This window comes from Lutjanus erythropterus, chromosome 10, assembly GCF_056507025.1.
Source record: "Lutjanus erythropterus isolate fLutEry1 chromosome 10, fLutEry1.hap2, whole genome shotgun sequence".
NCBI classification, from domain to species: domain Eukaryota; kingdom Metazoa; phylum Chordata; class Actinopteri; order Lutjaniformes; family Lutjanidae; genus Lutjanus; species Lutjanus erythropterus.
Window position 1 is genome coordinate 6,294,944 of NC_139326.1, and position 26,011 is coordinate 6,320,954.

Consider the following 26,011-nt stretch of genomic DNA (forward strand, 5'->3'; position numbering starts at 1 on the left):
ATAAAGGATACCACATGGGCTCAGGAACGCTTTGGAAAACTGTTGTCAGTAAACACAGTTTGTCACTGCATCTATAAATGCAAGTTAAGACTCTACCGTGCAAAGTGAAAGCCGTATATCAACAACATCCAGAAACACTGCAGACTTCTGGGCTGAGATCATCTGAAATGGACTGACGCAAAGTAGAAAAGTGTGCTGTGGTCCACATTTCGGATTGTTTTCGGAAATCATGGATGTTGTGACCTTCAGGCTAAAGAGGAAATGGACCATCCAGATTGTTACCAGCTCCAGCATCTGCGATGCTATTGGGGTGTATTGGTACCCATGGCATCATGGGTAACCATCACATCTGTAAAGGTCCCATTAATGCTCAAAGGTACAAACAGGTTTTGGAGCAACATGTGCTGCCATCCCGATGACATCTTTTTCAGAGACGTCGCTGCTTATTTCAGTGAGACGATGCCAAGACACATTCTGCATGTGTTACAACAGCGTGGCTTCATAGTGAAAGAGTTCAAGTACAAGACTGACCTGCCTGCAGTACAGACCTGCCTCCCACTGAACATGTCTGGAGCATTATCACACACAAAATACCTGTCTTCAGTTCCCAAATGCTTGCTGAGTGTTACTGAAATAAAAGTTGATGTATCACAGTGGTAAACATGCATGTGTCCAGACTTTTTTGAAACATGTTGAAGGCATCAAATAAAAAACAACAACAAAGTTAATCCGCTTCACAATTAAACATCTTGTCTTGTCTTAGTATCTATGATTAAAGATATCTGTAAATAATTTTTGACCAATCTGTATCTAATTTCTACACGTGAGAATATATGTTGTAACGTCAAAATTGTTTTACAGATTATTATCTTTTATAATTAACATTCTGTGAAAATGAGGTTTTGACATGTCAAAATGTCATTTAAACTGTTGAAAACTAAATCGCCACTACTAAGCGCTCTTGATCAAATGTTAAAAGGTTTTGTGATATCAGATCCAACACTACATGACCGGCATACAAGTCAAACTGTGCAGGACCTCCTGCGGGGCTCTATAGTAAAATAAATATTGTTAAAGGGTTTTCTTTGCCTCTTTTCCACAGTTAGAAGGCTTAGAAAGTTTAAAGTTTAAATAAACATGCCCACAGTCCCATGCCACTTTTCCTTATCTCTTCTCCACGGGACCCCAGGAAAGGTTTATCAGCAGTGGGGTAAAAGCGGGGCCCCTGTTCTACCGTCCACCTCTGAGTGTGATGTATAGCCACAGTCAGAGAGGGATCTGCTCTGTTGCACCTCTGACACTACCCAGCAGAGAGCTGTCCAGAGCATGTGTTTATCTCCCCCTGTTTGTTTTGAGAAGCCCCAGACCTTGCAGGGAAAACACAAGTAGGGGGAGGAGGGAAGGGGAGTCACGCGGCGCAGCACAGACGACCAGCTCCGACCTACGCCGCAACCAGACCTCGGTGTCCAAAAACACAATGAGCGAGCAGCGAGTGGCTGCAAACAGCCGCCCTGTCACATCCAATGACGTGTGAGGAGGCCCTGAGGTTTCCACAGCGGTGGAGCGGGGCACCAGAGATGACATTGCAGGGCCCCCACAAGGACCGGCACAAACACTTTGGTTGAAGGAGGCTTTTTATTGTCACACTAACACCAGGAGCTCAATATAACGCATGCCATGAGCTGCCAAAACAGAACCCTCTTAAGATAGATGTGAGGGGACGTGCTGGCCTGTCTGGTTCCACAGCTACTGTGAAGTTGGCAAACGATGCCGCTCGCATCATAAAAAACTACCCTGACTCCTTCATTTGTCTCATACCAAACAATTGAATCCAAAATTTCCATGCCTGCGTTTATGATTTGTGTTAATATGTTTGCTGCTCTGAAGCCGAATGGAATGTGAATCATGTTAATGTCTACTTACAGTTTCCGAAGCTCAGACAGGCCCTGGAAGGCTCCAGGCATGATGGTGCTGATTAAGTTGTGCTTGAGGTCCCTGGGGAGACAGAAAATATTAGGCCAATGAGAAAATGCATGATGCCGATAGGTCTTAAATGAATAGTTATTCCTTTTTTAGAAATGCTCTTGTTTGCTCCCTCTTGCTGAGAGTTAAATGTCTGTCTGTATGGTAATTTGTAGCAGCTTAGCTTAGCATAAAGACTGGAAACAGGAAGAAACTGTTAGCCCGGCTCTGTTCGAAGCTGACAAAATCCTACCAGCATCTCTAAAGCTTACTGATTAACAGAGGTTTCAACTTAAGTCAGATGACTTGGACTCCAGTCAGACATGAGTCACAAATTTAACATTCAACATGACAAAATCAAAATAGACTTGCAACTCGAATTGGCTTCTTTATTAGCAGTTATCAAATAACAACAAAGACTAAAGTTAATTGTCATGTTTAATCAAGGGCTGCAATAAAATGTCAGAAAATAGTGACAAATGTCCATCCCAAAAAGCAAAAAATATAACTGAAATAACCATGACTGAAAACAGCATTTTTTGCCATTTTTGCAAAGAAAATTATTGAGACAATTATTAATAATGAATGTGGTTATTTTTCACCACTTTCCTGGTCAGTCAGTTGCTAAATTTACTAGCCTGACATGGCATTTTACTTGGACTGGGCAAGTGGACAATCCTTATTGTTTTCTGAATAAAATAAAGTTAACACTGTTCATTCTCAGCAAGTCGACACTTAATTCCCCAGATCCACTTTGTTTGGACCAGTCCGACAGCATCCAATAGTTTTGTTCACATACACAAACTATGCAGTGGTCAAGAAAAAACAAATTGAAGTATGCAAAACATGCGGGTCAAAAATTACAGGCACGATAAAATCCAACTTTGTTCACCATTTAAGGTTGTCAGAAAGGCCACATTTTCACCACATTTATATTTGGTGAAAAGCACATTATGGCCAAAGTTTAAAGTGGACAGCTGCAGTTTCACAACTGGGAGTTCCTGCTCAGAGCCAAGAAATAGTCTAGGAATAAGCCCCTGTAAAATGGTGAAATATTGTTTTTATGCTTTGGTATTTGTATGGATTTAACACACGAAGATGCATGTTAATCACTGAGCATTAGAGGCGCTGGCCTGCAGATTCTGTTACCTTCAAATAGAACCAAGCTAGCTGTGCTTCACCCTGTTTTTTTGCTCAGCCAAGCTAACCACCTGCTGGCTGTATACTTCACACTTAAAGGGATAGCTTGGATAATTTGAAGTGGGGCTGTATGAGGTACTTATCATAGTCAGTGTATCACCCACAGTAAATGGCGATCAGAATGCCTGTAGCTTAGAAAAGCAGAGAGGAGTGGTAGCATAGAAGCTAAGCAATGAACTGTTGTGGACAGGTTCAGCAGCAAAAATGAATTTTAGCCACTTAAAAACAGGCCAGTCTTTAAAAAATAAATATCATTTTAAGTGTACATTATATTTAGAATATTTTCACAGCTTTGCCTGGCTTTCAGACAGACTTTTACAATGGGAATTCATCATTACATGAGCCAAATATCCCTCTCTCACTGAACCAGACTCCTTTGAAAAAATCAGTAATTTTACCTTACAGAACACAGGAGTTGCTTCTCTACTGCTGCATTAATCACTGAGTTTATTTGTGTTATTGTGTGACTTTGGTACACAAAGTAACTTTTTAAAACACTAACGTCACACAGTAACACAAACAAACTAACCAATCAAGGCAGCGGTAGACAAGCAACTCACATGTTCTGTGAGGTAAAATAACTGCTTTTGCCAATGGAGTTTGGTTGATTTAGAGAGAGAGAAAGTTAGAGAAAGTTATAAAAAGCCTTCCAAACTGAGGATGGGTTGACTGTCATCTACTGTTCATAATGCACTGACTATTGATAAGTATGACATAAAACTCCATTTCAAATAATCTGAACCATTTCTTTAACTAAGAGAAAGTGGCATCAACCGTCACATCTTACTCACAGCAAGAAAACAAAGAAGCAAATTTCCTAAAATGTCGAACTATTCCTTTAAATTCATAATATGCAATATTTTCCTAAAAACAATGTATAGACTCGTACAAAAATAATCCCTCTCAATCATCACTTATGACCCACTATAAGCATGTGGTGGTGTGGTTTGTATCTGCAGCGATCCTGCCCTCAGCCTATATTATATCGTATGTATTTCCTTATTTTCTCATCATTTTGTTTACAAACAGCTCGGACAAATCCTACTGATTCGACCTTTAAAAAGAAGTGATCTTTAAGTTTAAAATGAGAGGGAGTGCAGACACATTTCCCAAACCTGGTTCCTCCAGTGGGACACAGCAGGCTATTTCTGCACACAGATAGGAAATCTTATCCCATCAGCCACCTGGGGCTTGAGGCTAGCAAGATGCAGATACTTGACCAAATAAAACATGGAGTGGAATCTAAAACTGCAAGCAAGGGGTTCTGTCATTTTTCTGCTTGTGTCAAAATGACTCTTCCCATCATACACTTGGCCGTTGCAAAGTATAAATATTATTTACTTTAACTGCCTTTGAGGATCTAATTTCATACTATCTGCTGTACTTTTCTCCACCCTCTTCCCATTCCGTACCCACACCCATCTGTTTAACTATTCAGCCAGATGCCTCTCTTTATCAGCTAACCTGCACTGCATTTTGAATCCAGGTTTTTTATTGCCCAGGTGGGAATAATGGGGGTTAAAGCAGGTCAGTAGACGGATGGTTATCGGCAGGACATGGCTGATGTGTGCTGGAATGTGATCCATGTTCCTGCAGCATGAAAAATGCCTACTCCCATTGGACCAGTCGCAAGGGAGGATTTCCTTACAGGAGCTCAAAATCATCATCACCGCGGCTGCATTTTTGTCTATTTCACTTCTCCCAGAGATGCCACTGTGGTAGGCAAGACCTCAGGGGACTTTCTGGTCCTTTTTTCCACAAAGATTATCTGTCATCGCCGCTCTCGACCGCGCTGCCTCACACCGCGCACAACCTCAGGCATCCCTTAACCATTGTCTTGTCCGCCTTCCAGGAGATGAGCTATTTTGATCAAACTGGGGCAGGAAAATTGTTTCAGAAAATGGCTTCCCGTAAAGAGTTAGATTGTGCGGTATGGCTGGGATGGAGTCAGAGATCAGGGGTTTTTTGCTGTTGGTCCAAGCTCTCGCTAAGCCATCGCTCATATCTGGATTATAGACAGGAGACAGGTTATAATGATGGAGCAAAATCTGCCTGGCCTCGGACCAAAAGGCTGAGGTCTGTTGTGTTTGTCTCAAAGCAGACAGCCTTGGACAGCTCAGCCCGGCTCTTTGAGCGCGTGCCAGCTTGGCAGACAGAACGCTTTGCAACAACTTCACAACTTTTTAAAAAGGTGGAGATGTTTCCACCTCTTTGATTCTGACTAAGGAAAAAAAATCTACTCAAGTCTGAGCATTTGACAGTCTCTACAGTATGTGTGGCCCTGTGGGCCTACAGTAGGCTTTTCAGGGACCTGTACTTTATTTGAGTATTTGTTTTTCTAACAACTTTTTACTTTTACTCCTTACACTTTAACACAAATATCTGTACTCTCTACTCTTTACATTTTCTAAACAGGCTCATTACTTGTTACTCTAGTTTCAATACATACAAGGGGAATTGGTGATTCTTTTTATTTTGCATTATTCTATGCCACCTTCCCAACATCAAGACTGATTTCAAAGTAAATGGATGGGACAATAACACACAGAAAGGACAATTTCTTGACGTGTCCATATCACACACGACAGACGTAACAAGATAAAAAAGGATGTAACAAGACAATAAGATGTAACAAGACAGAAAAGACAACAAAATGAAAACAGCTTAAGATGTAACGAGAGAAAAAAGATATAACAGGAGAAAAATGACGTAAGAGATGTAACAAAACAAAAATGTATAAGATGTAACAAGACAAACATGACTTAAAGACATAACAAGATGAGAACGACATAAAAGATGTAACAAAACAAAAAAACATAAGATGTAACAGGACAAAAAAGATATAACAAGATAAAAATGACTTAAAGATGTAACAAGACAAGAATGATGTAAAAGATGTAACAAAATGAAAAAAACTGATGAAAACTGATGGAGAAGGAGACACGATTGTGGAGAAAAGCTGAGGTTGAGTTAGCTTTACACAGAAACAGTCAGAAGAAGTCTCCTTCAGAAGTTATACTTTCAGTACATTTCAGAGCAAGTTAAGAAGATGAATAAGGACTTCTACTTTTGAGTTTTGTTTTTTTTTTTACACAAGTATCTGTACTTGAGTAAAGCATGTCTGTACTTTTGCCTCCTCTGGGTTTGTCACAATGTATGCGGTAATCTTTGTGTGCGTATGTGTCACACTGTGAATGTACATGTGTTTCTGTGTGTCAGTAGCTCTATAGGATTTGTTGACCAGGGCGGGGGGGAGAACAATAAGCTGTTTCCAGTCTGTGTGTCCCGGGGCTCATTAGTGCAGCGATGAAAGACGAGGCACTGCCCACTATTTCCTCTCTCTGATGATCGTCTCTCCCTCCCTGTCTGTCCTTTTCACACTCATGTATTCGCTGTGTAACACTGACCTCTGTGTACACTGTAGACCTGCATCAGCAATGGGATTAAGACAACCCTACGAATAAGCAGGAACCCATGTTCCTAGATAGCAATCTTACTTTCAAACCTCATGTCTTTCAACTGTCAAAGTAAAATAAAGATGTTTCTCTTGTCATGTGTGTCTTACAGGATATGGAGATGCTGCACTAAAACTCAACTAAAACTGAAAAAAGTAAAAATCTCTGCACAAAGGGGCGAGGCTGAAAATCAATTTTGAATGCCTGTGACCTTTGACCTCTAAGGTGGTGCCGCATTAAAAACCCACATAATTGTATAAATGATACTACATGGGCTCAGGAACACTGTGAAAGTAAACACTGCAGCATTTACAAATGTAAATTAAGACTCTACCATGCAAAGACATACATCAACAGCATCCAGAAACGCTGCTGACGTCTTTGGGGGCCGAGCTCATCTGAGATGGACTGACGCAAAGTGGAAAAGTGTGCTGTGGTCTGACGAGTCCACATTTCAGACTGTTTTCACGAATCATGGACATTGTGTCCTCCGGGTTAACAAGGAAAAGGACCATCCAGATTGTTACCAGCTCCAACTTCAAAAGCCAGCATCTGTGATGCTATTGGGGTGAGTTAGTGCCCATGGCATCATGGGTAACTGTCACATCTGTAAATGCCCGATTAATGCTCAAAGGTACAAACAGGTTTTGGGGCGACATATGCTGCCATCCTGATGACGTTTCATTTAGGGACGTCCCTTCTTATTTCAACAAGATGATAAAAAGACACATTCTGCATGTGTTCCAACAGAGTGGCTCTGTAGTAAAAGAGATCAGGTACTAGTCTGACCTGCCTGCAGTCCAGATCTGCCTCCCACTGAAAATGTGTGGTGCATTATGAACCACAAAATAAAACAGAACACACCAGAATGAGAAAGTTTTTCACTTTCAAAACTTCAACAATTAGTGTCCTCCCAAACATTTACTGACCCCAGTGGGGTTGTATTGTCCATTCATTCAACTTCATTACATATTTTTTCCCATGTCATCCACACCAGTGGCTCTATGCTCTGCCAGTGGGGCCCACACCACAGCTGGAGAACCACTGTAGTAACCTAAAGCCTACGTGCATGACCCTGACTGAGGAGCAGAGAATTTACGCACAATCACTGGCAGTGAGAGCCACACATCAGCACATGACACAGATGGTGTGTATCTCAAAGCACCTCAGGCTTTCTGAAGATGAACCTTTGGCCTAATGTGATAAAACCAACTATCATCCAAAACAAGTATCACACAACAAACGTGCATTTCCTACAGTCTGCTCCTTTACACCCGGCTTCAGAGGGTGCGGCGCTGCGTCTGCTTTGTTTATCAGCAGTCCACTATTTCTGATACACTCTCTTATCACCAAGCTGGGGAATGTAGAGGAGCTCACTAGAGTCAGCGGGACTTGAAGCTGTAGCCGAGTGCTTAGCCCTACTGTATCCTAAATGTCAGCTCTAGTTCACCATGATAATCCAGACTAAACATCTGGCCACTCGCCCGCACTCTCAGATATTTTTCCAATTTTGTTTCAAACCTACAGAACGGCACAAACTGCAGTTCGGGCGGGCCTCACACCAAGGCGATGACTTGTCTGTGTGCCCTCTGTAGTAGACAGCGCCCTCCCTGACAACAGCTTCACAGCTCAGTGGCCTCGACACTGATGACAACAGCTGTCACCAAGCAAGAGAATCACAGCAGAGATGAGAAATACTTCAAAGCCTCGCTCTGTCTGAGCATGAAAATGAAGTTAAAAAGGTTAGAAGTTGCAACTTGTAGCCAGAAGTGGCAATAGGACACATACTCTTTACTCAAGTGGAAGTACAGATACTTGTGTAATAAAAAAGCAGAAGTACTGATTCAACTTCTTTACTCAAGTGAAAGTAAAAAAAAAATACAAGTAGAAATGTAAAAAGTTGCCCCCTGAAGGACATTTCAAAGCTAACTGAACCTCAGCTTGTCACCACAGCTAAGTTTCCCTTTCTTGTTTCTTTTCATTTTGTTACGTCTTTCAAATAATTTTCATCTTGTTACGTCTTTCGCTGCTTTTGTCTTGTTCCATCTTTTATGTAATTTTCGCGTCTTGTTTTTTACGTGGGTTACATCTTGTTACGTCTTTTACGTCATTTTCATCTTGTTACGTCTGTTGTGTGTGAAATTCATGGTGCAAAATAATTAACACAAAATGCATCAAAACTAAAGTAACAGACAGTAAGGAGTAGAAAGTGCAGATATTTGTGTTAAAATGTTGGGAGTAGAAGTAAAAAGTTGTTAGAAAAATGAAAACTCTAGTAAAAAAGTCTAGTTAAGTACAGTAAGGAAGTATACGGATTTAGTTATTTCCCATCTCTGCTTGTAGCTGTTACTTGATTGGTTGTGACACATGATTATTATGACTATAGTCTTCCTCTTTGAGTTATGCTCTGTAACCTCAGGAGTGCACTGCTTTATCCCCTTCGCCACATGTGGCCTGTGTGACTGAGCTGTGACAGACCCGAGCTCACTCCCAGCCCAGAAGGGGCCATTGTCTGCTGCCGCTGGGCCTAACACCAGCGGCTGCCATTAAGAATGTCTTTTTTTTTTTTTTTTTCTTCCTCCAAACTCCTCCTGATCAATGGGGCTGGTCCTCTGCCATTCTGAAGAGTCATTTCTCTGTGGGGACATGGGATGAGCACCTGGGCCCCATGCAGGCTGGAGAGGAGCGACGTGCTTGTAGGGCAGCAAGAGGGTAATAATGAAGACATGGTCTGTAAAGCGCTCCAGACGTGGAGTGCTCCATTATCAGGAGCACAGCGGCAGGGACTGGGGTGCTCCACTGACATTGTTTAGGCCCTGGCCCCAGAGGAGGCTGGGAAAATGACTGAAGCCAGGGAATAGCCACTCATTATCGCCAGACTGGAATCAAGAATTTCCTGTTCCTGGAATTTTTTAATGGAAAGATGTGGCCAGCCTCTATACTGAGAGGCTGGGCTGCACCAACAGGGATTAATTTTTAAATCAGATTAAATCATGGTTTAACTTTAATTTATGTATCAGAGATTAATCTTAAAACTCTCTTTAAACCTTAGTTTAGATGTTACTCTCAACCTAGATTAACTTTAATTCTGCTGCACCAAAACTTTAAACTGCAATTCATGGTGTGATTTAGTATTAAACTTACACTTGGGGAGGTTAAATATTCAAACAGCTTTTCTGTGATAGATTGTGAAAAATAATCAAGTTTCTCAAAAGAAGTTAAGGGACAGGCTGAGTTTCTCCTGTATTTCACTCCACTGATCTGTTAAAACAGTCTGCCGGTTTCTGCCAGACACTCTCTTTTTTTCCTTACTGTGCTGTTGCACATTTTATGACTGTATTTGGCCATATTGCTCCATTAATTTTGCTAGCAAGTTTTTCTCAAAGGAAAAGAAATTAGGCCTACTCTGCCAAGCCATCATGACTAACTAGGCTAGTGTAACAAACCTTAACTACCAAAACAATATAACAATTTTTATTTTTTAGACAACTATCAAAGAATATGGTGTCATTTTTAGCTATCTAGCAAACAATATAACATTATTAAAACTAATGTTAGATTGAATTGATCTTGATGCAGGACAATACAAGCCTGAAGACAGAAACATATATGTCTATGGATGGATTATGTTGGAAAAAAAGGGAGGAGGGGGTAACTGGCACCTTGGTTCCTGACAGAGGTCAGTGGAGACCATTTTTGTGCCGCGTGTCATTTCCTGTCTGGTTGGCGAGTCTCGCAGAGGCCCTTGCTCGTTTATTTTTACAGTTTCCTTTTTCTCCTTTTTTTACTAGCTAGCTTTCCCCTGTAGGGAGGGGCAGGTGGGTTAGGGGATTCAGTGCTGAGCAGAATCGTCCCTGTGTATGGCCCCGCAGACCCCACCTCCCCACTGCTCAACACACTTGCTCACAATGGGGGCTCTGTAACACAGGCCCCAAACGTACTCCTGCCTTCCCCCCAAAACAGGAAACCGGGATCTGCAGAGCTCTTGTTTTTCTACTAATTTCCTGCTTTGCTGCCCCTTCCCCAGATTATTTTCTTTATTTTTTTTCTGGTTCCTCTCAGATTGGATATACCTAATCAACTTTTTGTATGTGTTTGTCTGGAAACCAACTGCTTTGGCGCAGCCGTGAAGGAAAAGGAGCAAAGAAAGACCTTTACTATTCTATTTTCAGAAGGTAGTTCAACTACTGTACATCCAAATCACATCACAGGATTGATTATCAAAGTCTGAGTCTTGTTGCACAGTGACACTGACAGAGTAAAGTGTAGGTGTGTTTGATTTATGAACCAGGTCAGTCCTGTCCTCGCTCAGGCAGGCCAGGAGGATGTGTTTAAAGGAGCAATTGTTAATTCTTTTTAGGTGAATTCATAGTATTTGATAGTATTCACAAACCACAGGTGATTTTAATCAAATGGTAGGCGACTGTCATTAAATGACTACCATGGCTGGTGAGCTGTGGCATTGCCATGCCATGAGAATATGTAGTTTGTGATTAACAACCTAAATTGAATGACCTTAAGTAGCCACTACAAAGGGTTTTTAATTATACTGCAAAAAAGTTGAGAGAAAACTTTTAACTACCTTCAGATTTTGGAGTTTTGAATCAAACTCAAACTCTCAAGTTAGGAAATAAAGTAAAGAACATTTTGATTTCATGTAATCTTTTGTTGAGATAATTTACTTTTCTTCTTTTTGACATACTTGAATCTTTGAGTTTTAGAAACCTCCCAAAAATGTTATTGTTCGCGGTGAGATATGAACCTGTCATTGCTTAAGTGCTTGAAAATTAAATGGTTGCAAATGAAAATTATTAACCATGATTCATATTTGCTTTTAATAGGCCTGTGTCTCAAGGGTGAGATACTCCTGTCAGAAGAAGAATTTGGAAGATAGATCAAAAAACACTGAAGCACATGGACTGAGGCAACAAAACTTTTAATATTATTAGGAGACATGACATTTTGATGCACACTGCATCTGCATCACAGTCAAAGTCTGTGTTTTCTTTCTAGTAGAAAGAAAGTAGTTCTGGTGTATTTTACCACAGACAGAAAAAAGTTCTTATATGAAACTGTTCACAACAAGGTCTGTGGATTATCTTGAGTAACAAGGTCATGATATCTGAAAAGAGACATTACTGCTGAGTTTTTCAGATGTGTTTTTCTGGCACTTTGAGCACCACAAGCTGAGTGCCATTTAGTCCCATTACGGTGGAGAGAAAGTAGACATCCTCTAACACTCAGCAATTCACACCAGAAGATCTAAGTGGATGAATAACACTACGGGTAAAGAAGAAAAATGTCTATTTTCAGTTCTAGGGTGAAGTGTTCCTTTAAATTAGTAATTAAACAACATGCAGTTTGCTGCACCCCAAGGATGCACTTGGTGAACCAGTGGAGACACACTAGACGTTCCCTTTCAAACCTGGACAATCACCATCACTGTACTCTGGTTCAATCTAATGAGGCCCTCGACTCTGCTACTGACTGACAGAAACATATACTGCAGATCCAACTGCAGGATGTACAGAAATAGCAATATACACTTTTATTTGAAGTGTAAAATGTCCTAACTTGATTATATGTTTCTATAGTCTGCAGCAAAAGGAGCTGCAGATTATTGTGCCAAGGAAAACTCTGGAACCACGGACTGTTATTGACTTCAGTTCTGGCTTTTGGAGCGAAGGGGGCGATGCCTGTTCTGGCAGCTCTGTTAATTTTCATGAGATCTAGCTGCATGAACAGCAGTCAGACACAATGAAAGCCACTTTATGGCTTCAGAGGGACACGCAGCGGATCATAATATTTGTCAGTCACATTAATGATCATGTAAAGTTAAAGCTTGGTGAAAGTTTTGTAAAGAGAGAAAAGGTGGTGAAATGCTATTGTTTTTAGTTTTTTTTTTCCAGTTAAAGGAACAGTTCACCTCACAATCAAAAATACACAGTTTTTCTCTTACTTGTAGAGCTATTTATCCATTGAGATCGTTTTAGAGTGAGTTGCAATGTCTCTTTCCAGAGATTATGACCCGTGTTACTCAAGATAATCCACAGACCTTGTTGTGGGCTGTTTCATGTTTTCTTTCTGCCAAACTACACCAGTTGTACCACTTTGCAGAAGGAAGCATGCATCTACTCATGGATGAGAGGTTACAGCTTAGCTGAGGAGGACATCACACCGTAAAAAATTATGCAAAATAGTTGGAATCAACTTATCTTTTCTCATTTACTTAATGTAAATAGACAAGTTTTATTTATTCAAGTTAATTACACTCAAGTATTATATTCAAGCATATGAATGAATGTACTGTACAGAGTGCAAACAACTCATTAAACTAAGTTTCTAAAGGAACAAAATGAGCATATAAGCAGACCTCTCAGCATGCACTGTGTAAGTTAAAAACATTTATGATGGAAACTTGCTGTGTGCCTCTAACAGACTCTAAGATACATCAGGTGTGTTTGTTTTTACAATGACAAAGACACTGTGAAAATCATGAAGATTAGTATTTAAGTATTTAAGATTAGTATTTATTTAAGTATTTAAAGAACTGACTCTTCAGACTGAGAAAATGTAAAAGGAAATCAGATTTGTTTGTAATGTTCATCTGTGTGACAGTTTCTGCTGAATAAAGCAAAAAGTCAGAAACTTGTCTTTCTGTAAGGTTTACTCAGGTGTCTGCAGACGGTCTCACAGCTCAGTTAAAGAATGAACTGGTCAGAATGAGTCCAGAAGAAAGAATGTGTCAGTGTTTTATACACCCTGATAACTGCAAGGTCAGGAAATGGTGACTTGCATATTGTTATCACATGATGGCTACAGGACAGTCAGAAGAGCAATACAGCAATTCTGGCTTGTTCTATCTTATGTTATCTTGTGATTCACACAAATATATTGGACCTTCCTCCTTCGTCCTGATCTTAAGCATGATGTGCATGTTTTCTCAAGTACAACCGAATTAATATCAAGTTTATTTGACTTGAAAAGTTTAGCACATTTATTTTGTATCATCACAAAATCAACTTGTCTTTCAAATTCTGTTAACTTAAAATTCTAAGGCAGCTTGAACATGAACTTTTTGATGTTAAAACATAACGAGCCTTTTGTCCATGAGTAGATGCACACATCCTTCCTCTGATATCATTGGCAGATGGTATAAAGAAAGTAGTTCCTACATGACGCTGCTCACAACAAGGTCTGTGGATTATCTTGAGTAACCGGGTCATGATATCTGGAGAGAGACATTGCTGTTGAGTTGCAGAGTGCCATCTAGTTCGAAATATTTCAGAGAAAGTCACATCAAAACAAACTTGATGCATAATTTGCACTACTGGTAAGAGGGAAAATATGTATTCTTGATTTTGGAGTGAGCGGTCCCTTTAATAATATGAAACAGTATAACTACAGTTTTATTCTGTCAAATTGATCTGAAATACCCAAAAGTCTCATTCACCATCTTTGCCAATACGTTAATAGACACAGTGCTGGAACAATGCACTCTTAATAGCTGGGAAGGAAACAGGAACAAACGCCTTTCATTCAAATTATCAATGAAAAGGGAGGCTCACGTCCAGTGTGAGTGAGTTTTCAGCCAGTAGGTGGACCACAGCATGTCGAGAGTGGGAAGGGGGAGGAACAGCGAGAGACCCAGTGAGCTGGGAGAGGGGAGATGCAAAAATAAAGCAGAGAAGGAACACAGACGGAAGTGGGGGGAAGTAAGTCCAGAGAAAGCTCGAGTTCCTCTGCAGGAAAAATGCCATTGAAACCATATCAAGTTTGCCGAATGAGTGTGCGAGAGAGAGTTACTGGCGTATAAAGCGTACAATTTGGTAATGGGCTTATGAGGGGGCTCGCTCGCTGTTTCAATAAACCCCCAGAGCCATGACTGAGCTAGGCTTGCAATACAAACACACCCCGTTCCTTCAGTTTATCTGAAAGACACATCTGGAGTCTATCAACTCCAGCAGCACCCCCCCTTTCTGTTTCCACTCTCCAGCACGCTTAACCCCTTCCTCACCCGCTCCACCCCTTCATGTCATGCACTCTCATTAGGTGACCGTTGTCTAACCGGGGGCCACTCGATGGCGTGTGCGGGCAAACACACCAACACAAATGTTCTTTTTTTTTTTTCTTTGAGGGTTCTCATGTGCAACCTCCACAGCTGGCCTGAGTTCTACAATCTGAACCTCATCTTACCCACACTGGTCTGTGCTCTTAGAAATAAGAGTTCTAAGGAGGCTCTTCCTGAAGGAATTAGTTCTACCCTGAACTATTTGCCTCTGAAAACCCATTTTTTTTTAAAAGAAAGAGTTTGTCAAGCATTCTTTGTAACATTACAGGTATCATTAAGAACCCTTTTCATCCAAAGAACACTTTTTACAAGAAAGAGTTCCTCAAGGATTGTTGAAAACCTTCAAGGTTCTCTTTAGAACCTCCTGAATGTGTTCTAGATAAGATCCATGGAATACATTAGTATTCTCAGTAGAACCCCCTGAGTGGAATATAAAAGGGTTCTCCTTAGAATACCCTGGGTGTGATCTGGATAGAACACTTGGAATATAAAAAGGTTTTCATTAGAACCCCATGAGTGTGTTCTAGATAAAATCCTTGCCATATAAAAAGGTTCTCAGTAGAACCTCCAAAGTGTGAGCTTGATAAAACCCTTGGAATATGAAAAGGTTCTTGCTAGAACACCCTGGGTGAGTTCTTTATAATAAAACCATGAAATATAAAAAGGTTCTTAGTAGAACCTCACGAGTGTGAGCTAGATAAAATCCTTGGAATATAAAAAAAAGATCTCAGTTGAAAACCCTGGGTTGGTCCTTTTTAAAAACCTATGGAAAAGGGTTCTTGATAGAACCCCCAGGTGTGCTCTTGATACAACCCTTTGAATATAAAAAGATTCTCCTTAGAACCTCCTGAGCATGATCTAGATAAAACCCATCAATATAAAAGGTTTCTAAGTAGAACCTCCCTGGTGGGTTCTAGATGAAAACCCTGGAAATATAAAAAGGTTCCCTGTAGAACCCCCTGAGTGAGTTCTTGTTGGCACCCTTAGAAGGTGGAAAGGTTCTGGATAGAACCTCCATAGTGAGTTCTGGGTGTTAGCCTTCACAGCTGAATCTAGATATGACCCTTTATGTTGACTTCGAGGTAGAACTCTCTGAAAGCACTCCAAGTGGAACGTTTATAAAAGCTTCTAACAGGAAGCAAAAAGGGTTCGTCCATTGGAACAAAACCAAGAACCCATTATGGTTCTAGTCGACCTCTTCATTTGTAAGAGAGAGTAGCAGACAGAAGGGCAGGTTGCCATGTCCGCACACTGTTTTTACATGCTATACTGCTGCCCATCTCTGCTTTGTTCCCACTCATTAAGGTAATTTTCTGAGCCTGTGTGGAAATAATGTTAATCTCCCACTTAGAAAAACAGCCTCAGCTTTATATAAGACAAACTGCAGGAGTGTGCTTTCCTCCATCCCCTCCCTCCGTCTTCCTCTCTTTCCCTCTCTCTCCAGCCACCATACCATCTTTAGCCATCTCGGCTCCACTTCCCCTGTGTCAGATGGTAAAGTTGTTTAAGTTGGACTCCTTCCTAACCCCAGCTGCTCAGAATGGCAGAGGCGATTTCAAGGTCGGTTTCAGCGAGGCTCAGGCAGAAGACTGAGCGGCCCGGTCGTCCCCCCCCCCCCCCCCCCCCCCCCCCTCTTTCTGTAAAACAGATACGATCAAGTCAAAAAGTAATGAATTGGCCTGAGTGTTCTTAACCGTAATGTGATAATAGTGTATATGTTTTCTATCATGCAGACATTTTCCTAAACACATCTGCACGTTCTCATGCACTGTGTGACTTATTGGTCACAGGTTCCAGTGCAAACTTCCCTTAATTCTTGTTTCTCTGCAAATATAAATCACAAGGAACTCCTTCTTTCCTGCTCTTGAATGAAGTTATTATAAGTCAACAGAAATGGGAAATACAAATACTTAGTTACTGTACTGAAGCGGATTTTTCTGGTATCTGCACTTTAATTGAGTACTTATTTTTCAGACGACTTTTTAGTTTTACTGCCTACATTTGAACATAATTATTTTGCTTGTTACTTAAATTTTTAATGCATTTGAGGGGAGTTTTAGACTTCAAGACTGATTTCAGCCTAGATGGATGAGACAGCAGCACATGTAAGAAGACGATGCCTCTGTTTATTCATCAGGGCACATCATACACAACAGATGTAACAAGAAACAGAATGACGTAAAAGATTCAGAGATGAAAAAAGACGTAACAAGGCAAAACTACACACAAGACACAGTAATATGGAGGTGACTTAAAAGACCTAACAAGACGAAAAAACCCACACAGAGGGGTCTACTGAGAATCCTTTGATATTTCAAGGGTGTTATCCAGAACCGACCCCGGGTTCTACCAAGAATCCTTCTTATATTCCAAGGGTGTTATCTACAGGTCACCCAAAGGGTTCTAATGAGATCTGAGAACACTGAGGTTACCGAGAACACTTTTATATTATGGCACAAGGAACTGTTGATGAAAGAGTTCTTCAAGGATTTCGACAATTCCTCTAAGATCTCTGTCTTCCAAAAAGGGTTCTTTGAATGAAAAGGGTACTTTTCAGTCTTTTTTTCACAAGTATCTGTATTTTTGCTTGAGTGAAGAATGTGTGCACTTTTGCCACCTCTGTAAGTCAACAGGAAGTTTTCAATAATGTTGCGTGTTATTTCCTGTGCATACTCTTGTATGTAGCGCAGTGCAGACACGTCAGGTACTGTAGGGATCATTTCAGACTCTCTTGTTGACAAAGTCTATCATGCTGCCAACACCTCGAGCCTCTAACTGGTCCTAAGCACAAGCCTCACTCCTGCCTTTCAGACCTGTCCGCTGCGAGCGCCCTGCTGCTCCCTCATCCATCATCATCGCTGCCCTCTGCTCTCCCCTCTCTGCTCCCTGCTCCCTCTCTCCCTGTAGGGTGAACAGACCTGGTAATGAGGGCCCCTTGTGCCCTGCCTGCCTGTCCTGTGTCCCATGGTGCAGTGGGGCCCAGTTGGACAAGAGCCAGACTGCCTCGGCCCTCTTTGCTCATTATTCTCATTACCTCGCCTCAAATCAGCGCAGGACAGGCTGCTGGGATCTGTCCGCAACTCATAAAGGTCCCGGCTCGTTAGTAGGGCTGCCAGCGTCAGCTCTCATCAGAAAGGGCGTGCACAGAGGTGGAGGTACTCAAATAGGTGGATGAGTACTGTATCGGAGGCCTGATGCTGTGCATGAATGTGACTAGGGTTGTCATGATACCAAAATTTTGACTTCGACACTAATGCCAAGTTCAGTATCATGATACTCGACCAAAACAATTCTTGAAACTGAAACTGTTTGATACTCAATATCTAACCGATCAGAAACAGAAGGGACATTATCCCTGGACATAGAGCATGCTGTTGCAAAACCATGAGACCCAACATTTACAATGAAATCTGAACTATTTCATTTTAATTTCACACACGAAGGCAAATTACTAACCTATGGTTATATTTTTGGATCAAATGTTAAAATATGACACACTGCCCACATATTATTTTAAGAATAGTTAACTACAAACGATGATTTTACCAACAGGCCATTTTGATTATAACATTACTGCAACAACCCAACCCAACCCAACCCAACCCAAATTTACAGTAGGAGTCAGCCTGCCTTTTTTACTGGCCATTCTGTCTGAGCCAAAAGAGCCGCCATAATATAAGTGATATGGAGCAAGTGCTAGCAGCCATATGCTGCTGTTAAGCTATTAAACTTTTTAAAAGTACTAATACAAGACCCCAAATGAGTTGTGCTTAATACAGTGTTGCAGGCAGCACTGCATTAGGCATTGGATGAGAGTGCAAATTGAAAATATTCAGCTTGAGTGAAAAGTTTGTGTGTATCGCTTTGCAAAGAGGACCAGGCAGAGCAGAGGGACGGACGGCTTCTGGAAGAATAAACACTGCTAGTCACATGGGAATCTGCACAGATCTGATCTGCTTTACTTCGTGAATGCACACAGATGCACATTAGCATTCTGGCTAATAGCTGAGCCAAAGGATTCCATGAGCTGAGTGGACTAGAAATATCTCCGCTGCCATGTTGTATCTGAGACTGGTCCGATTTACTGTGTGTAGTAAACAACATTTACATTGCATAAGAACCTGATGAGATGGTGATGATTGTTCTAGGTATTAGTCAAATCATCAGGTTTCACCAGGGATAAAGAAAAACTTTAGATTTCACTCAGGTATAATTTTATTTCATAAGTGCAATATCAATATTTCACTCAGATGTAGTATTATCAATATTTCCTATTTCCTAATGGTGTAAACAAGTTTCTTGTTCATGTTGTATACTGTATACTGTCTCTCTTTACTAGTGTCTATATTGTTCCTGTATTTTATATTTATTCTTGTTTATATATATTATATATTATATATTATATTTAATATAATATAATATATAATATATTATATTTAATATTTTAATTTCTTCCTGTTTGTACAATTCCTGTAATATAGTGAATTTCCCCATTCTAGGGCTGTTTTTTTTTATTTGGCTGGTGGAATAATAATAAGTGGAATAATGCATGACAATGATCCATTATCAGGAATTGATGGACTCTGCTGCATGCTGGACATTTCTGGCCTCCTGATTATAGACACCTTGAAGGGCATCATCTCTTATTTGTTTTGCATACGGCGAGCACCGCCACAGAAGCCAGGTATGATTCAACTGCTGTTTCTGGAAAAAAACGAGGTATTCCAAGATCCAAATGTAGCTGTTGGATGGCAGGGCTATTTAAAAGAGCTACAAAAACACAGTAGTCCAGTAAGAGGGCAAAAACAAACAAGGCTAAATTGCTCCTCTGCACTTGGGTGGTTTGGCAGGTTATGAAGGCAATAGTGGCTTTGAGGAGGTTTGTCCCAATGAAAGGGCTAACTGTGTAGATTGCTGCACTGTCTGGCCCAGGCCTGGAGGAGGGTGGCCTGCCCTGGAGCTGTATTCTCCATCTAACAACAGCAGATCAGACTGCATTCAACGCTGAATGGATGTCTGGTGTGAGTGTGTGTCTGCTGAGAGAGTTACCAGACCCGTCTGAAACGACTGGACAAGGAGCGAAGGTGCCCATACTAGGAAACACACTGCTAGAGTCACAACAGAGATGGACTGAGAGTGAGAGTGTGTGTGTGTGTGTGTGTGTGTGTGTGTGTGTGTGCAGTCAGGGAGCAGGCCGTGTTTATCCTTGTCGCGCAGGGGAAGAGATGCAGTGTAATTCCCTGATGTGTGTTTACTCAGCCCTAGTGGGCTGGCCTTTGATTACAGCACTGACCGCATAATATGAGTAACTGTTCACTACTGCTCCAAATGACAAGCACATGTAGACGACATACTGGAAACAATGAGGAGACCTGTGGAGCGACGGCGAGCTGAAGAGACAAACTGAAATCACGAAGACAAAAACTCCAAAACCTTTCCCGTAAACTCACTCCCGTTTTCATCCCTTCAAACCCTTCCATCACTGCAACTGTGAATTTCAGTGCGGCATTTTTCACATCAGACAGCAATTTTGCCATGAGCTCAGATGTAATTATAAGCTGTGCAGGGCTCAATTAAAGGTTGAAGACGTCAGAGTGAGTGAGCAGACCTCCACCGCTGTGTGTCAGAGAGCCAGCAGAGGTTGAGGCAGAGGAGTGAAATGAGGCCTGCATGATTTACGTTGTGTCCTCTCCGAAAACCAGACGCCCACATCTCCCTCTGTGGAGCACAAGGATACACTCTGAGAAAAAAAAAGGTGGCAACTAGAACCGCGAAGGGTTTTTCAGCTCGACCCAATAAAGTTCTACCTAGAAACAAACATAAAGGGTTATATCTAGAGCCTTCTGTGAGAGGTTTCATCCAGAACATCCTATGAGAGCTTCTAGAGGAGAAACCTATGGTGAAATGGTTCCACCCCGAATCCTCTCTCAGGGTTCCATCCAGAATATTTCCACATTCTAAGGGTGCTAACAAGGACTCATCAAGGGGAACCTCTTTATATACCAAGAGTTTGATCTAGAGCCCACCCAGGGGGTTCTGCTGAGAACCCTTTAATATTATGGTACAGAGAACGCTTAACAAAAGAGTTATTCAAGTATTTCAACAATCTTTGAAGAACTCTTTCTTCCAAAAAAGGTTCTTAATGGAACTCTTACAATCCCGAGAAGCAGATGGATCTGAGTAGAACAAGGAAATTTCCCAAAATGCCTTTTATATCCCCTGGATTTTAACTAGAACCCACCAAGGGGGTTGTGCCAAGAGCCTTTTTATATTTTAAAGGCTGTATTTAGAACACACCCAGAGTGTTCTACAGCAAACACTTTGATATTCCAAGAGTTTTATCTAGAACCCACCAAGGCAGTTCTACTGAGAACCCTTTTATATTATGGTGCAAAGAGCACTTGATGAATGAGTTCAACAACCCTTGAAGAACTCTTTCGTCCAAACAATGAAACCCTTAATCTTACAAAGAACCCATGACAAACCCTTCTTTCAAAAAAGGGTTCTTCGGAAGCAGATGGATCTGGGTAGAACCTCAGCCCTTATTTTTAAGAGTGTGAATATGTATAGTGTTGTCTGCCTGGTCTGTGTTGTTCTCCTTGGTCTTTTAGTTATGACTCTCCAGAAAAAACTCCACCCTGCTGCCCCCTGCTAGTTTTATCACAGCTCCAGCTACAAGGCTCAGTTAGTGGGTAAGCTCAGGTTACCCGACCCACCGACCCTACGGCGCTGCAGGGAACCATGTCCGCACTTACAAAAACAAGCAACATCGACTCATTTTACATCAAACACTTGAAGCCACAGATCTACTTTGGCTTTACTTTGCTATCAATTATTCTCCAAAGCAGTATTAGTCACAGGATCTCGGTTTACTGTCTCCCTGTCAGCAGCTTCATCAGCGTCTTCAGGGCAAGACAGTTGAGGTGAGAACCGAGAACTTGGCCTTGGATCTATTCATCCATGGCATTCGCATGCCAGACATAAAAAACAGCAATTCAGCAAATTTGGCTTTTGTTCTCGACTGGCACGTCTGGAGTGAGCTCCAGCAGGTAGGTACTAACAAGCTAACAGCTGCAGCAAATTACCATATTTTTCTTTCTTTCGACATTTTTGAGAAGCTTGTTAGCTTCATGGGTGGCAGCTCTGAGTGGCATGTGGAACTAATATCCCTTCAACATGCCCATCCCCCCTCCAACAAAATAAGTAGCCTATGTCTGCCAGACTACAGTATCCAGACTGAAGCTGCTCCATGTGTGTTGTTAGCTACCAAGGGCGCTATAAAGATTTACTGGGATGCTCTGTAAAACAGCACACCTTCTGGTGGGAAACACATTCTAGGTGTAATTCACAGAGTAGGAGCCAACAGCGGTAGCCTGTAGACGCTAACAGTTAGCAGCTAATTGCCAGTCTCAACTGTAATGACCAAAATAAGCATATAGTCCAGATGAAACAGCAATAAGAATCTAGTGTCCATATCATTAGATATTTCCATGTGAAGCAGGCAGGACATAATGTTGGGAAGAATGAATGAATGAATTAATGAAAGTTGAAGATTGATTGCTAGGTGGATTTCATAACAATATTGGTTAAAATTAATTGGTTCAAGTCTGCATAAGCACACATCATGTTTTGTTTTACAGGAAGAAAACATGATTAGATTTTGATATGAGAACTTTAACCTTCAGTGCGTGCTTGAGAGACAACTGCAGGTGTCTTATCTCTGTTTCAATCTATTAAATCAAATGTCACTAAGATACTGTCGTCTCTGACCTATTTTCCTTGTTCGGACTCACCTTTAACATCGAAATGCTAGCATGCTCGCAATGACAATACTAACATGTTTACGCAAAGACAATGCTAACATGCTGATACCAGACATGTTAAATTCACCCTGACTGTAATTCATCCTCTGGAGTTCATCTGTACCAAATTTCATGGCAATCTGTCCAATAATTGGGAACCAGGCACATCTGTTTTCTCATGTTTCATCATCTTCAGGCCAATCACAGGGCAGGTTTGATATGATTACCGACTGAGGAGTGCCATGGCTCACAAAACTCAGATAAAACTGTCAAACTAGACACTTTAGTACTACATTGCCTATCTCTTGCCTCAAATGTTTTCAGAAACATTTTAGTGCACTGTTAAGCTGTAATTTGATAAAGTTTGTGACCAAGTTGCTTTTTTTCCCCTGCACTGTCCAAACTATGCTATGTCATCTGTTTCGCTGCTCTGATTCGTTGTCACTCTATCCAGTTGGATAGGAATTTTGGTCTGCACTGTTGATAATGCCCCTTTAAAATCAACAGTGAACTGAGAAATCCTAGTAAGCAATGTTAGGCTATCCAATAGTTGTAGCGACAGTTCACTAAAACACCAAACTGTTAGAAGAAAAGTCAGGCGATGACTTAAGTCAATAAGATTCATGGGGACCATGAATGTCTACCAGGTTTCATGACAATAGATCCAATAGTTAGTCAGACATTTCAGTCTGGACCAAAGCACCGACTAACCGACAGACAGATGGATAGAACCATGCCGCTACAAAGGAATGAAAAGGCAAACAGCTACTCTGATAGGCACCAGTTCCCACTATGGTTCCTTTCCTGTTTGTCACCGCAGCTGCCATTCATTTAAATTTCCCCACGTTTATCCTGTCTATCACCTGTCTCACACTCCATTCACAGAGATTATGATGCTACTAAGGAGGACCAAGCTGTCTGTGAACCACAGGGGAAGCTGCCAACATACACCTCCTCCCAGAGATCTCCCTTATCTTGTCCTGTGGAGTGGGGCTTACCTGATAATGAAGGACTCAAGTGTAATTATGTGAACTTTTCAACATAACTCTGAGATAGCCGGTCTGAGTGTAGCATCCTCCCTGCTGGACAGAAGCCCATGATTGGATAGAAGCACACAGAGCTGCTCAGATCTCACTGATACCCCGTCTGTATTTCTCTACAAAGGCCCTGAGGCGAGCTAAAATAACAGCATAAGCTAGGCCTATATGTCATCATGTAAACAATAAACATGACACTGTAGCATCTGCAGAAGTGAAATATTCTTAAACAATGGGCTACTCACAGTTTCTCCAAAGCATTAAGTCCAAAGAAGGATCCATTTCTCAGAACTCGGATTTTGTTGTGGCTCAGTATCCTGTAAAAAAAAGAAACAAACTGAGTATTGTTGGAAATATTCCGCTGAGAATAAACTCATGCGTATCTTAAAATGCTAAACTCCGATTACTATCTTTGAAATCAGCTTCATTGCTAAGGGAGAGTTCAGGTTCAACAAAACACACAGTGAAGGGGTCACAAGAGGAGGATGAGAGCCAAGTCAAATGTCCACTCAGTGCTCCAGACACGCGAGATTAGCCTGACTAGAAACATTAGCTTAAGATGTTTCCAATTAATGCTAAAGACGGAATAGGACATCAAGATTAGGAGGGAAACTGTAATCTTGATAATCATTTCGCATACATTTTTACATCAAAAGGATGTCTCTCCACATCAAACGAACGACGGCACAGGCCATGTCAATTAGCCCCTTCCCTCCTGGCCAATCATTTGGCTTATAGGGCTCTTATCAGTCCAGAGGGCAGAGGGCCACAGGACACACTGGAAGTGAAGTTGAGATTGCTTTTTCTGACAGGGGGGATCACGGGAAATGGATAATCACTTTTCTCTGAGGGGCATTGTAAAAGCCAGTTAGGACAAACCTTTGCATAATGGAAAAGTTTGACTCTGTGGGAAATACACTTATTCACTTTCTTGCAGATAGATGAGAAGCTTGATACCTCTCTCACGTCTGTATGCTACATATAAAGCTAGAACCAGTAGGTGTTTAGCTTAGCTTAGCACAAGCATTGGTGCAACCCAGTGCTCTGTCTACAGGTATAAAAATACTCCCACATGCATAAAAAACACACTCAAGTGACCAGGTCCTGAGATCATGAGAATCCAGCTTGCTAAGTTTCTTGGCTTCCAATTAATGCACTTCTGGTCGAACCACAGTGGTTTCAGGCGAGTTAGCATCCTATGAAGAACTACAGGAAGATATGGGTGTGGTTTAGATGTGACCACAGGAAAAACGATATTAGGAGCTCATAAAGGTTAGTATAGATGCTGCAGAACTGAATATTTCTGCATTGAAAGCCATATTAAAGACTTTTCTTGATAGACAAAACATTTTTGCTCTGACTCTCTGACTTGCTGACACGCATACCCAGTATGCCTTGCCAGTATGCCTCCCCTACGCTGCTCTGATTGGCTAAACTCCTCCAGGTATTCCAGGCTTTGCTAAACCCTACTGTTCACCTAGGTACGATGCTAACCAGCGCTATGAAGTTGTCATGACCTGGAGGAGAGCAGCTTGGGCCCGGTAGCTCACGAAGGGTATCACTTAAGGGTATAGCCAATACAGGCAATGTAGGTGTGTGTCTTCCAGCAAGGCATACTGGGTATGCATGTCCAGCAAGTCAGTTTAGTCTGTCTCTTGCTTGACTGGCTTCGGTAAGAGTGTGACCAAAGTCATACAAACAAACAAACTAACTAACCAATCAAAGCAGTATTAGACCAGCAACTTCCGTGTTCTTTGAGGTAAAATAACTGGTTTTGCAAAAAGAAGTCTGGTTAATTTTTGGCTTATCTAACAGCAGTTAGGAAAAGTTTGCAAGATAAAGAGGTGAAAATATTCTAACTGTACTGTACACTTAAACTGATATAGATTTTTTATGTGCATCTTTTCATCCGCCTAAAAGTGGATAAAATAAATTTTGCAAAATGTACCTTCCCTGCTGGTACTCCTCTCTGCTTCTCCACTCTGTCAACTGCCGTCTGACTATTGATAAGTACAACATACCCTCCTTAAAAAAAATCCAACCTATCACTAAGTTTAGGCCACAAAAACACTTGGGAAAATTTAGGGAAAAGATTGTGGTTTTACTTAAACACTGCAGTTTAAAGCCAGTGTTGACTTCTGAATATTCAGCCTCGTCCATTGATCCTCTTTGCTGCTACTACTCCCCATATCCCCTCAGCGGGAGCTCAGGGTGCAGCAGGGGCCCTGCTCTGGCGACAGCCCACCATCATTAACACACCCTTCAGCTTCACATCATCTTTGCCCTCACCACATGGTGCTTAATGGGCTGTTTGCGACATTAAGTGTGTTCTTAATCGAGAGAGTGAAGCTGTGAGAGCGGCTTTAAAAGTGGGAGCGGACTACGAACAGTCTGTGAGATTTACAGATTCAGCAGCAGCAGTCGGCCCCCCTGTTTCCTGCCACATCAATAAAAACACTGCCTTCAGCTCTGCACCTTCCAGCC

General features: G+C 41.4%; 1 protein-coding gene across 1 annotated transcript in view; it reads right to left on the reverse strand.

Moving 5' to 3' along the window:
• adgra2 (adhesion G protein-coupled receptor A2) overlaps positions 1 to 26,011 on the reverse strand; it is a 64,024-nt gene that overhangs the window by 12,316 nt on the left and 25,697 nt on the right. Inside the window, exons 2-3 of the mRNA XM_084728048.1 lie at positions 23,773 to 23,844; positions 1,924 to 1,995 (exon numbers count right to left, since the gene is read on the reverse strand). Of these exons, the coding sequence (XP_084584174.1) occupies positions 1,924 to 1,995; positions 23,773 to 23,844 (144 nt within the window). The remainder of the gene's footprint in view (positions 1 to 1,923; positions 1,996 to 23,772; positions 23,845 to 26,011) is intronic.